Here is a 12658-nt window from a genome sequence, read left to right as displayed (position 1 = left end):
ATAATCGTGAGTAGCGTCTATTCATAGGAAAACTACACAATTAAATTAAGAACATTTATAGATTTTGAACATTACAAACTGTTTGACTTCAATGTATTAACTTCGGACATCAGTATTTCTACGAAGATATTAGATATTTTCATCGTTAAGAAAAAAAAAACTTGGAGCAGTGTGAGGCCAATCAAGCCTAGCTAGCTCAAGCGATGTGCAATAATATCAACTAGGGATTAATTTGTTCGTCATGGACCTAGATCTTAGATAAAATATTTACTTCTAGATAGGTTATAAGGCTCAGTATTGTCTGTAATTTTGTAAAATTGTTGTATATAAACCACCATTTGTAATAGCTGGTAGTAATAACCATTATTATAAATTGCATTGATTTTATGTTCGTACATTAAAATAGAGTTGTGTGAAAAAAGGAAATTGTGCGCATCGATCTTGTTGGTAAATAACAAATTCAATACATATCAACGTTTAACTGACTACTAAGTTCAAATTCAAATTTCATGTTATCTGAGGTAGTAACGTGCATAACGTAAAAACATGTAGACTCGTCCAAAATAAATAATACTCAGTAATAGTCAGAAATATAGAGATAGATTGCAATTCAAAAAAAAAAAATTAATTAACAGGGCTAGCTCATATCAGATCAAAATTTACTTTTTTGCATCATATTATTGCAGTGTGGTTTTTAACGTTTTAAAAATTTACATGGATTAAAGTCTTAATATATTAAGTATTTAAAATATCCTTCATTTTTAATTTATCGAGTCTAAATTGTATATGTGCTTATATTTATCACCTCACATGGTTTTGAATTTGTATAGTCATTAATACATTTTTATTGTTAACATACTTATCACGTAGAAGGTAATTCCCAATTCTGTGGCCAGCAATGTCTTCAATTCCTGCCATTAAATGATCAATAAACTAGAAAGAAAATGGAGACAAAATACACAAAAATTTAAATTGTAAGGTAAAAAACTGTTTTCTTTTTTAATACAATTTGGTTCTTAATGTTCTATTTTATACATGACCAAACCGTCAGTTAAGTTCTAATATTTTTATAAAAACCAAAGTAATAAATGAAAATAGCTGGCGTTTCTCTTTATGTACATTTTAGAGCAAAATCAAATATTTCTTAACAATTTGTGTTCTTACCCTTGTATGTAACCTTTCACTCATAGAAGGTTTTGTTTTATTACTTCTCGCAACTTTCAGTAACTTTACTAGTGGTCCAACTGTTATACCCTGCAAGAATAGATATAAAAAGTAATCTTAGCACACGTTAAACTGAAAATATTACTTAATATTAAGTTACATGTTTTTCTTTGTGATTTGAAAATTATACACATTCCAAAAATATTTAATTCTCACATCCACTGATTTCTATCAGAGCCATAACCAGTCTTTTTATGTGCTCTAGGGAAGTTTCACAAACTGTGCCTCCCCTCTCTTTTTATGGCTCGTGCATATCAATCAGATTACAGAGGCTCTATGATATATTGTACTTGACTTTAGGTATACCTAACCTTTTCACAGCACGCATTCTCGCTGAATTAATTTGTTACTCATGGTTACCATTTCATCAAGAGTAATTGTTTTCATTGCATATAGGTTCCCACTAATATAGCGGCAAGTCTACGGATTTATAACGCTAAAATCAGTGGTTCGATTCCCTTCAGTAGTCTCAGCAGATAGCTTGATGTGGTTTTGCTATAAGAAAACACACATCACATAGAGTATCTTTAAATATATTTTAAAGATATTTACCAGAATATAACTGATTTACCGAAATAAAATAATGTTCTGGATTTAATTGCAGTAAATCTCAGCTTTTACTTCAGCAATGATAAGTACAATAAAAACCAGATCAACCGATTTTGTTAATATTTGCTGTGTGTGAAGGAGTGATACTTCACTGTCTCATTTTCCTTGAAGAGAAAGGTAACTTGATTATGATAGCTAAAAATGTATAGCTATTACAAAAGCACCATGGTAAACACCATAACACTAGAAAATATAAAATAATTATGATGATATATGTTACAGCTCAAGAATGAGATGACATAATTGAAGAACTTGAAGGTTGAAGGTGGGAACTCAGTTGTCATGCTTAATTCAGTTGATAATTGTTTGCTTTTTTCTGAATTTCGCGCTAGCCGACCACAATTTAAGAGTGTAAGATTAGAGAGAAGGCAGCTAGTAATCATCACTCACCGCCAACTCTTGGGCTATTCTTTAACAAACGAACAGTGGGATTGACCGTAACATTATAACGCCTCTACAGCTTAAAGTGCGAGCATGCTTGGTGTGACGGGGATTCGAATATGAGGTACTCAGATTAAGAGACGAGTACCTTAACCCCCTGACCATAAGGGACCAGACTCAGTTGATAAGCTCAAATGGTAAGTTTTTCTATTTGCCTCTAGTCTGTATAGTTCTACATAAGTTATTGAATAACAGGCTTAACGACTAAACTGTACTCCTAGTTACATCCTGATTCCTATAATAATGATGTATTTTTCTTCACGTCATAGTAGCTTATATAATGGCTCTGGGTTTTTCAACTACAAACTTTTAGCACAAAGCTCTGTCACCTCTTGAACGAGTTGAAATCTAATTACAGCTTTTAGACTCAGGACATCAAACCTCTACCACTGATGTATTTAACCATGCCAAAGGTCTCATGGATTAATTTACAGTAATCCTATTTGAAAGAATTTCAATTTGAGGGTAGACTGGTAGATATTTCAATAAGTTTTGGTATTATTGGTGCACAAAACTATAGTTAATAAAAAGGAAAACAAAATCTCATAGATTAATTTACTCTAATCCTGCCTAAAAGAAATTCAATGTCGTGATTACTGAAGATTCCTTCTTTTTATCCATTGACATTAAAGGAAAGTAGGAATAAAAACGTTTTTGATGGAATCAAACATAACTATGTTATCTCACAATTATAACGTGGAATTAAGATGTAAACGAAATTAAACTTAACAATAAGAATATTATTATTATTATTCCATATTTACGCTTACTGTAACGTGTATTCCTTTGATTACCTGAACAAAAACTGTGAAAAACACCATAACTATAATGGTTGTAACCATTATCCTTTTGGAAGGAATTACATCTTCTGAGACAACAAGTACTAGTGCAAAGGCCACTGCACCACGAAGCCCTCCATATGCCATAATGAATTGCTCCATCCAGTTCACTTTGTGTATACGAAACATGTTCAATACCCAGGTCTGGATCACCACACCTATTTCAAATAAAATAAAAACACAGTTTTGGCTAATCAACAATAAAAACATAGAAAAATATATCTTGATTAAAATACCCATGGAGTAAACAAGGTCCAAAAATATTTAATTAAATAATTTTGAAGCACATAAATAATTAAAATATAAGATTTACTTTAACATAACTTGTGAACATAAAATTATGATGTAATAACTGTACTGTTGTCAAGGCACAGAAAATATCAATCCATTTTGTCTTTTTTATTTATTTAAATTTTCAGTAAAAGATATTATAAACAAGAACTATTTCAAATGTTATTATAGCTCATTGAATGATGAAAAGTTTTCTTTAAATATAGACCAAGTATTCACTTTAACATGATATTTAATCTTATGACTTTCAAATTTTGTTCATATTTGCTGTGTGTAAAGGAATTATTCTTTACTCACTTTTTTTCAGTAAAGATGAAGGTAACTTGACTAGGATATATAAAACTATTGAAATATTATAAATTGCTTATTGAGATTTATATGAATGGTATCAGAGATGTTGTCATGGAATAATAAGGTCGAAATGGAAATACTTAAATATTACGAGTAATATATATAACATTTTAATGTATATATAACCATTTTTATGAACAACTATTTCTGTGTTAGAAATAAGCCTGTAGAGTAGTTTAACCATTATGAATTACATATATATATCTGAAAATCTATAATTAGCTTGTATAATCTCACTGGAGTATGTATATTCATGTCTGTTGCTTTGTTTTCTAGTCCCATAGTGACACACACATGCATGCACACACATCTATCCACAAATAAGTCCTGAAAATATATTGTTAAATATACTAGAATTTCTTAAGGAAATGTAAGCATTTAACATTACGCTCAGATAGAACATTTGCTGTAACTTAAAGAGATTAAAAGTATGGTACTAGGATAATATATTAATAACAAAAATTAATATACTAAGATAATTAATTCAAATAATTTAAACATCAATTCTAAATAAGCTCAGAAATACATTATGTCAATGGAACAAGGCAGTACCAATTTCTGATGATGTACACCATCCTCAAAGACATATAATCTATCCTAGCCTTCAAAGATATACTCTCACCCCCTACAGGTGCACCACTCGCGTAACACCCTTAGTATATCTGGAATTAAAATACCAATAAAAACTGTTTAGAGTTACAATTGAGAAAGTACATTAAATAGGAAAAGTTGGAACCAGATAGCCTAATATTTCATCTGTGAACACAGTCAAGCTCATAGTCGACTCATCGTTACTGTATGTGTAACAATTAATTGCATAATACAGCACTTTGTTCTTTTGGGTCATGACTTAGATGGACGACTAGCACTCTCAGCCATTTTTACATTATATGCCAGTTCAAAATTCAACACAAAGCAATGGCAGCTGCATGCACTCATGCTCCTCAATGATAAAGTGTAGTGACTGGCCAATGTAGTGTTATTTATATTTATGACGATAAAGATAAGATGCCACAAATAAAATCAAACGACGATACCCCTTTGTACTTTATGGAAACTGTCATCTGAAACAAGTACCCAGTTGGTTGAAGACATATTCAACGTTGCCAGTTTTCATTTTAAAAAACAATTTTCCTTATAAAGTTTGAACAAAAGATGAAATAAAACAACTAGATTTTTAGAATTGTTGAATAAATTTACGAACAATATAAACATAATCATTAATGACATTATATATCGCATTTATTCTTTATAAATTATAAAGTAAAAATATTTATAGATAGACAAATCTCTAATAAGTAAGCGCGAAACTTAAACGATCGCCTAGCCGTAAATCCGCGCCTGAGCACTTGTTGAAAAATGATGCAGTAATCCAGAGTTCAATTAGTTAATGGCAATTTCTGGAGACCATACAGCAAAAACATTTCCTGGACATCGTTGTTTCGGTTTACATTGGTGCAAAGTAACAGCAATGAGACCATAACAGTTTCTGAAAAGCATACTTTGAGAATTTATTAGCCAACAGGTGCACCTGTTTTGGTTGAGAAAGTTTTTTTATATAGAGGAGCGAACATCGTTTCGACCTTCTTCGGTCATCGTCAGGTTCACAAAGAAAGAAAGAGGTAACTAACCGATAGCTGACCACATGTTTGAAGGGGGTTGTGTAACTGAGTGTAGGAATATAGAGGGCATGCTTAGATGTTTGAATATATTTTTAATATGGGTATAAAGGTGTTCCTTTGTATTGGTTTATTTTGGGCTTGAGTTGTTGTATAAGTAAGGCTTCTTTAATTTTTCGTTTGCTTATGTTTGTTTCTTTATTTAGTATTTGAGTGTTTTCTATGGTTATGTTATGTTTATTTGATTTCCAGTGTTCGAAAATGCATGAAGGTGACTTTTTATGTTCTTTGAATCTGGTTTCCATTTTCCTACTTGTTTCTCCAATATAGAAGTCGTGGCAGTTATCACATTGTATTTTATAAATAATGTTGGTGTGGTGTTTGTCAGTGTAGTTTTTACATTGTATAGACCTTAGTTTTGTGCATGGTTTTTGAATAAATTGGGTATTAACTGGAATGCCATATTTTGTTACTAGTTTTTGCAAAATATTGGTTATTTTTCTGCTGATGTCGAGAATATATGGTATACAGCAGTATATGGTTTCGTGAATTTTTTTAATTCGTGGAATATATTTACTTTTGTTAGTTGATTTTGCTTTTTGTCTAGGTGTGTGCGTATAATGTTTTCTACGGTTTGTGGAAGAAACTTATTGATGTTGATGAAGTATTGTTTTATTTTATCTAATTCGTCGTTAATTTTATCTGGTGAGCATAGTTTTATGGCTGTGTTTATTTAGTTTCTTAGTATGTTGAGTTTTTGTTTTGTTTCATGTGCTGAGTCTCAAGGAATGTATAGTCCAATATGGGTGATTTTTCAGTGGATTTCTGTTTTAAATTGTGTATCGGTTCTTGTAATTTTGAGGTTAAGAAATGATATTTGATTGCTTTCTTCTTGTTCACATGTGAAGTTGATGTTTGGATGTATAGCGTTAATGTGATTGAAAAAATTAAGTGTGTGTTCTGTAGATGTGAATCCCGCAATCGTATCATCTACATATCTTGTGTTAACACAAGCAATTAACACAGCATTACATCCACCACTATACTGGTACATCACTGATTATAACAGAAATTACTTAGAAAATCATCACTGGTTGTGTTTACCTGAAATAATACGAAACAATCCTCTCTTTTGACGAATTTGAGTTTTACTCTCTCTCTTTCTTTGCCTGTACCTGGCATGGCTAGGTTGTTAGAGCGCTTGACTCGTAATCCGAGGGTCGAGGGTTCGAATCCTCGTCACATCAAACATGCTCGCTCTTTCAGCCGTGAGGCATTATAATGTGACAGTCAATCTCACAGTTCGTTGGTAAAAGAGTAGCTCTAGCTCTAGTCTTACACTGCTATATTAGGGATTTTGCCGCACACACACACACACACACACACACATATATATGCTATTTAAAGACACACTACATGGTCACAAGTATGTGAACACCCGACTATCACACCCATATGTGCTTGTTGAACATCTTAAAACCATGGGCATTAATACGGAGTTGGTCCCCCTTTACTGCTATAACAGCCTCCATCTTCTGGGAAGACTTTTCTTTAGATTTTGGAACATGGCTGCGGGGATTCGCTCCTATTCAGCCACAAGAGCATTAGTGAGGTCTGGCACTGATGTCGGGCGAGAAGGCCTAGTTCGAAGTCGGCGTTCCAATTCATCCCAAAGGTGTTCAATGGGGTTAAGGTCAAAGTTTTGTGCAGGCCTGTCTAGTTCTTCCACACCAACCTCGGCAAACCATGCCTTTATGGACCTCGCTTTTTGCATGGGGGCATTGTCATGCTAAAACAAAAAAAAGGCCTTCCCCAAACTGTTTCCACAAAGTTGGAAGCGCACAATTATCTAGAATGTCATTGTATGCTGTAGCAATAAAACTTCCCTTCACTGGAACTAAAGAGCCTAGTCCAAACCATGAAAAACAGCCCCAGACTATTATTCCTCCTCCATAAAACTTTACAGTTGGCACTATGCATTTAGGCAGATAGCGTTCTGCCAAATCCAGATTCATTCGTCAGACTGCCAGATAGTGAAGCGTGATTCATCACTCCAGAGAATGCAGTTCCATTGCTCCAGGGTCCAATGGTGGTGTGCTTTACACCACTCTAGCTGATGCTTGGCATTGCGCATGGTGATCTAGGTTTGTGTACAGGTACTCAGCTTCAGAGACTCATTTCATGAAGCTCCTAACGAACAGTTCTTGTGCTGACGTTGCTTCCAGAGGCAGTTTGGAACTCGGTAGAGAGTATTGCAACTGTGAACAGATGATTTTTACGCTCTACGCGCTTCAGCACTCGGTGGTCGCATTCTGTGAGTTTGTGTGGCAAACCACTTCGTGGCTGAGCTGTTGTTGCTCCTAAACATTTCCATTTCACAATAACAGCACTTACAGTTGACTGGGGCAGCTCTAGCAGGGCAGAAATTTGACGAATTGACTTGATGAAAAGGTGCCACGTTGAAAGTCACTAAGTGACTCAGTACGACCCATTCTACTGCCAATGTTTATCTATAGAAATTACATGGCTGTATGATTTATTTTATGCACCTGTTAGCAATAGGTGTGGCTGAAATAGCCGAACCCATTAATTAGAAGGGATGTCCACATACTTTTGGCCATGTTGGCATCTTGCCTTAAACGTGAATTACACTACTGTATATATGTGTATAACACACTCTTTATGGTATACGCGTTGTAACTGCTGTAAAAGTGTGTTATAGCTTTAAGTACCTAAAATTATGGAAGAGAAATGTACATGTATGCTTGCAATCTCCATCCTTGCAACTTTACCTGAAAACAAGTTAAAGACCGTATTTAAGGAAGGGATAAAATAATATAGTAGTTCTAAACAACAATTTCTGATGATAGTTTTGTCATGTTTACATGTGGGTGTTGATAAGTTATTTAAGTATATCATTTAACACTAGTGTAAACTACTTTTTACTTTAGATTTTTGCAACAATAACAATGAAATCGCGTACTCAGTCTTAACTGGTAGTACTCACCAATCGCACGATATACTGTACAAAATATAACAGTCAAGATGACAAACCACGTGTTCCAGTCGTGCTCGTCGTTTACAATTGATACCCCAAGAAACATGAAGATAATGGTTTCTGATGAATTAGCTAACATCTTCATAGCGTATTTTAATGTGATGTGAGATTTGTATGTTATGTTTTCTTCCACATAGTTTTTCATGGTCATGCCACAAAATGTCAGCCTAAATAGAATTTCATGTTAGTTCTGTATTATTCGTTTCACATTATGAATTTAAAGAAAATACAAACAGAAAAAAGATGGCTAAGATACCAATACCTATTTTAAAGCATAAACAAACAACATTGTATACAATCTAAGTTGTTACAAGTTACTGATTATTACAGTGGCTTAACTACAACAATGTGTACAAGCTAAGTTGTTACAAGTTACTGGTTATTATAGGGGCTTAACTACAACAATGTGTACAAGCTAAGTTGTTACAAGTTACTGGTTATTATAGTGGCTTAACTACAACAATGTGTACAAGCTAAGTTGTTACAAGTTACTGGTTATTATAGTGGCTTAACTACAACAATGTGTACAAGCTAAGTTGTTACAAGTTACTGGTTATTATAGTGGCTTAACTACAACAATGTGTACAAGCTAAGTTGTTACAAGTTACTGGTTATTATAGTGGCTTAACTACAACAATGTGTACAAGCTAAGTTGTTACAAGTTACTGGTTATTATAGTGGCTTAACTACAACAATGTGTACAAGCTAAGTTGTTACAAGGATACTTCTTTACAGATGCACTTTTTTATTTCTGTTTACTAAGATGCACATTTATAATTCTCACTCCTGGAATTTTAAAACTGCAAATACTTTACAAAATAGATGATCGTTTGTTTCTAGTTAAGTACAAAACTGCACAATGAACTATCTGTGCTCTGCCCATCACAAGTATTGAAACCGAGTTTTTAGTGTTGTACGTCTGCAGAGATGCCGTTGCAGGAGGGGAGGCGTGAGCTAATAATTTCATATTAGTTTATTATGTTGTGCATCAAATTGAGTATTCATTTAATAATTTATTTCAATATTGGAAAAGCATTAGATAAATATTAAAATAGTGGAACTAACAAATTCGCTGATTAAAAACGTGACAGAATGAATAACTTAAAAGAATGAATCACCCACGTAAAACATTTTTCATATAGTAATTGTGTTGTCATACCTTAAGCCAAGCATTAAACTTTAACTTCAAATGTTAAATTTAATTTGGTTTTATATAATACAGGGTGTTCGGAAAGTCACTGTGCAGTTTTGTAATCATATTTCATTTAGTCTATTTCAAGCCAGCAACTGTTTTGGAATTTCGCACAAAGCTACTCGAGGGCTATCTGTGCTAGCCGTCCCTAATTTAGTAGTGTAAGACTAGAGGGAACGCAGCTAGTCATCACCACCCACCACCAACTCTTGGGCTACTCTTTTACCAACGAATAGTGGGATTGATCGTAACATTATAACGCCCCCACGGCTGGAAAGGCGAGCATGTTTGGCGCGACTCGGGCGCGAACCCGCGACCCTCAGATTACGAAGCGCACGCCTTAACGAGCTAGGCCATGCCAGGCCGCCAGCAAACTGATAGCGGTGTTTAGAAACAAAATAAGAAGGATCCAGGCCTGTATTGATGCCAACGGGAGTCACTTTCAACATTGTTTGTAATTGTCATTCATATTTACCTCCTGTATTCTATATTGAAACATGTCTGTTTATAAATATATAAGTGCACAGTGACTTTTCGAACACCCTGTATATTAAAGTGTGGTGGTTCATCAGACTGTAGCGTTACTGGGAATACAATACCCAATTAGTTTTTATAATGTGTGAGAAAAATAAAAAAACCTGCTTAGATACGTACTGGTAATCGTGTATACTTTTTCAATGAATTAAAGTCCTCCTCTGCGTGTAGTAATTTTACTGACGTAACTCGTGATTGTAATCTGTGATGGTTTCTTAAAACAAGATATTTTGTGTCTGTTTTTTTATAACTTGAAGAAATCACTCATTACTAAATTACCTCAGTAATAATTAATGAGATTAATTGCCAATATTGATAGTACTTTCATTAAATTTTTTGTGTGACTTACATTATTAGAGACCTCGTAACTAACAAAATTGTGGAGTCGGAAGATATTTGGTACATAAATAGTTAAGAAAAATGTTTTCACAAAAACATAATTTTAAAGTTAAAGCAATTTAAGAACAACAGAAACATATGTCACTAGGTTTGCAACCATATTATTCAATAAGCTTAAATACTTGAATGAGTGCTTATTTATAACTTGGCATAGTACTTGTCATGATAGACATTTTTTTCGCGTGCTTTTATGTAATGGCTTTTGTAATTAATTAATTAAATACTACAAACTGTTTATTGTTACAGTTTCGCCAGTAAACAGGAGGTACACATAATCCATCTCGTATTCGAGAGATAATTTTTTTCTACTAGAAAATGAGAAATATGATAAGAATTTGTTGCAAAGTCTTTTCACCAAGTGCAGAGTTGATAGCTTTGTCCACTGTTTTAGTATCACAAAATGTCGATTGCTAAAATTTTGTAGAAAACACTATAAGTTTTAAAACTTGTATACCTAAATAGTCTTATGTAGCAATTATTCAAGTTGCTACACAAGCAACATTATCTGATGGTACGTTTTGTGAACTACATATATTAAATAGCGATGGATATTTACATATATAAACTCTTAAGTGTATTACTAGCAAATAAAACATAGAGTTATCAATTATCAACAAAAACACACATTTTCAAGTTGCTATTAATACCTATATAAATACTTACAAGTAACCCCGAGCATTTACTAAAATTATATCATTTGAAATTGCCAACAACGCTTACAAATACAATAGATTAGCTTTGAACAATTGTAAAGACATTTTCATGTAGGTATATTACATCAGTTGGACTTCATTTATTGTAGCAGCTTTATTCGAAACGAATAATTGTCAGAACCAAGTGCACCCTCCCCAAGTGACATAGCGGTATGTCCGCGGACTTACAACGATATCCATGGGGGAAGAGCACAGATAGCCCATTGTGTATCTTTGTGCTCAACTTCAAACCAAAAAACAAATCAGAACCAAGTGTAATGTAAGAAGTCAAAATACCAAAAAGGTTTATGTCGAGGTAAACGTAAAAACACAAAAATGAAACTTTCTTACAAGTCATGTTTGTTTCTTGTCTGAGCTGGATGAAAATTTATCCTATTGATTGTTTATTAAGAGATTTCTGATAGTGAAAGAAAAAAAAGTCTTCAACTCAAGGAAATTGTGAACTAATTGTTAAGATCAAACAACTTCAAGTACATTAAAAATGTATGCCTCCAGATACGTGTTTAATGATTACGTTGACAGATACGTGTTTAATGATCACGTTGATTAAAGATTCTCATTAACAACAACTTTCTTCGTAGCAAAATAACATTTTAAGTACTTACGCCACAATTCCAGATAAATGGAACAGCTCAGAGGTGAGGTAAGAAAGATATCCTAACACAAAAATAAACAGTGGCTCTATGATCAACACATGATGAGTGAATCTGGACAAAAATGCCGCTATGATACCCCATATAACACCAAAGAAAGCGCCTCCAAGCGATGCAACAAAGAAAGACAAGACACCCGCCAGGTAGTCAATGGGTATGATGTTTTCCTGTCCCATTTCAGTATAGCCTTCGAACATATGATACAGAACCTGAAAGTGATAAGAGTTGACTTACAATAACATATATGCTTAAAACTTTTAGAAAAATTAAGTGCTTTTTTTTTTTTTAAAGATCTATATACACACTAACATTAAAGACAAGAAGTGTTCGGTTACATTAAATTATTAATCGAGTTGAATTTGATATTTATTTAAGAGATTGTTGTCGAGTGATTATATAAATTTCAATGCATTCACTTAAGCAAAAAATATTTTTATACATCTTAACACAATATATTCTTAATTTTGTCCACAGTTCATCCTTTAAAACTAATTTCCTACAAAGTGTTTAGTTTCGTCGTAAAGTCAATAAATTATGTAACAGCTAATTTATATATATCTATTGCGGGGGGGGGGCAAAGCTTCTTACGAATTTACATGTGAATTAAACAATTCCTGTTCCAAGAACAATTATCAGAAACATTAATATCTAATTTTAAAATGTAAACATTTATGGCCCGGCATGGCTAGGTGAGTTAAGGCGTTCGACCCGTAATCCGAGGGTCGTCACACCAAA

The 12658-nt window shown here is 33.4% G+C and overlaps 1 protein-coding gene across 2 annotated transcripts in view; it reads right to left on the bottom strand.

The window, feature by feature from the left end:
- Window positions 1-12658, bottom strand: part of LOC143248752 (Na(+)/H(+) exchanger protein 2-like) — a 52997-nt gene that overhangs the window by 11831 nt on the left and 28508 nt on the right. For both annotated transcript variants that reach the window (XM_076497439.1, XM_076497448.1), the window contains exons 3-7: window positions 11876-12132; window positions 8382-8599; window positions 3069-3271; window positions 1165-1254; window positions 860-933 (exon numbers count right to left, since the gene is read on the bottom strand). In XM_076497439.1, the coding sequence (XP_076353554.1) occupies window positions 860-933; window positions 1165-1254; window positions 3069-3271; window positions 8382-8599; window positions 11876-12132 (842 nt within the window). The remainder of the gene's footprint in view (window positions 1-859; window positions 934-1164; window positions 1255-3068; window positions 3272-8381; window positions 8600-11875; window positions 12133-12658) is intronic.

The sequence above is a fragment of the Tachypleus tridentatus genome, chromosome 1 (genome assembly GCF_004210375.1).
Source record: "Tachypleus tridentatus isolate NWPU-2018 chromosome 1, ASM421037v1, whole genome shotgun sequence".
Classification (NCBI taxonomy): Eukaryota; Metazoa; Arthropoda; class Merostomata; order Xiphosura; family Limulidae; genus Tachypleus; species Tachypleus tridentatus.
Note: the sequence above shows the minus strand (reverse complement) of the source record. Positions and strands in the feature narration are given on the sequence as shown.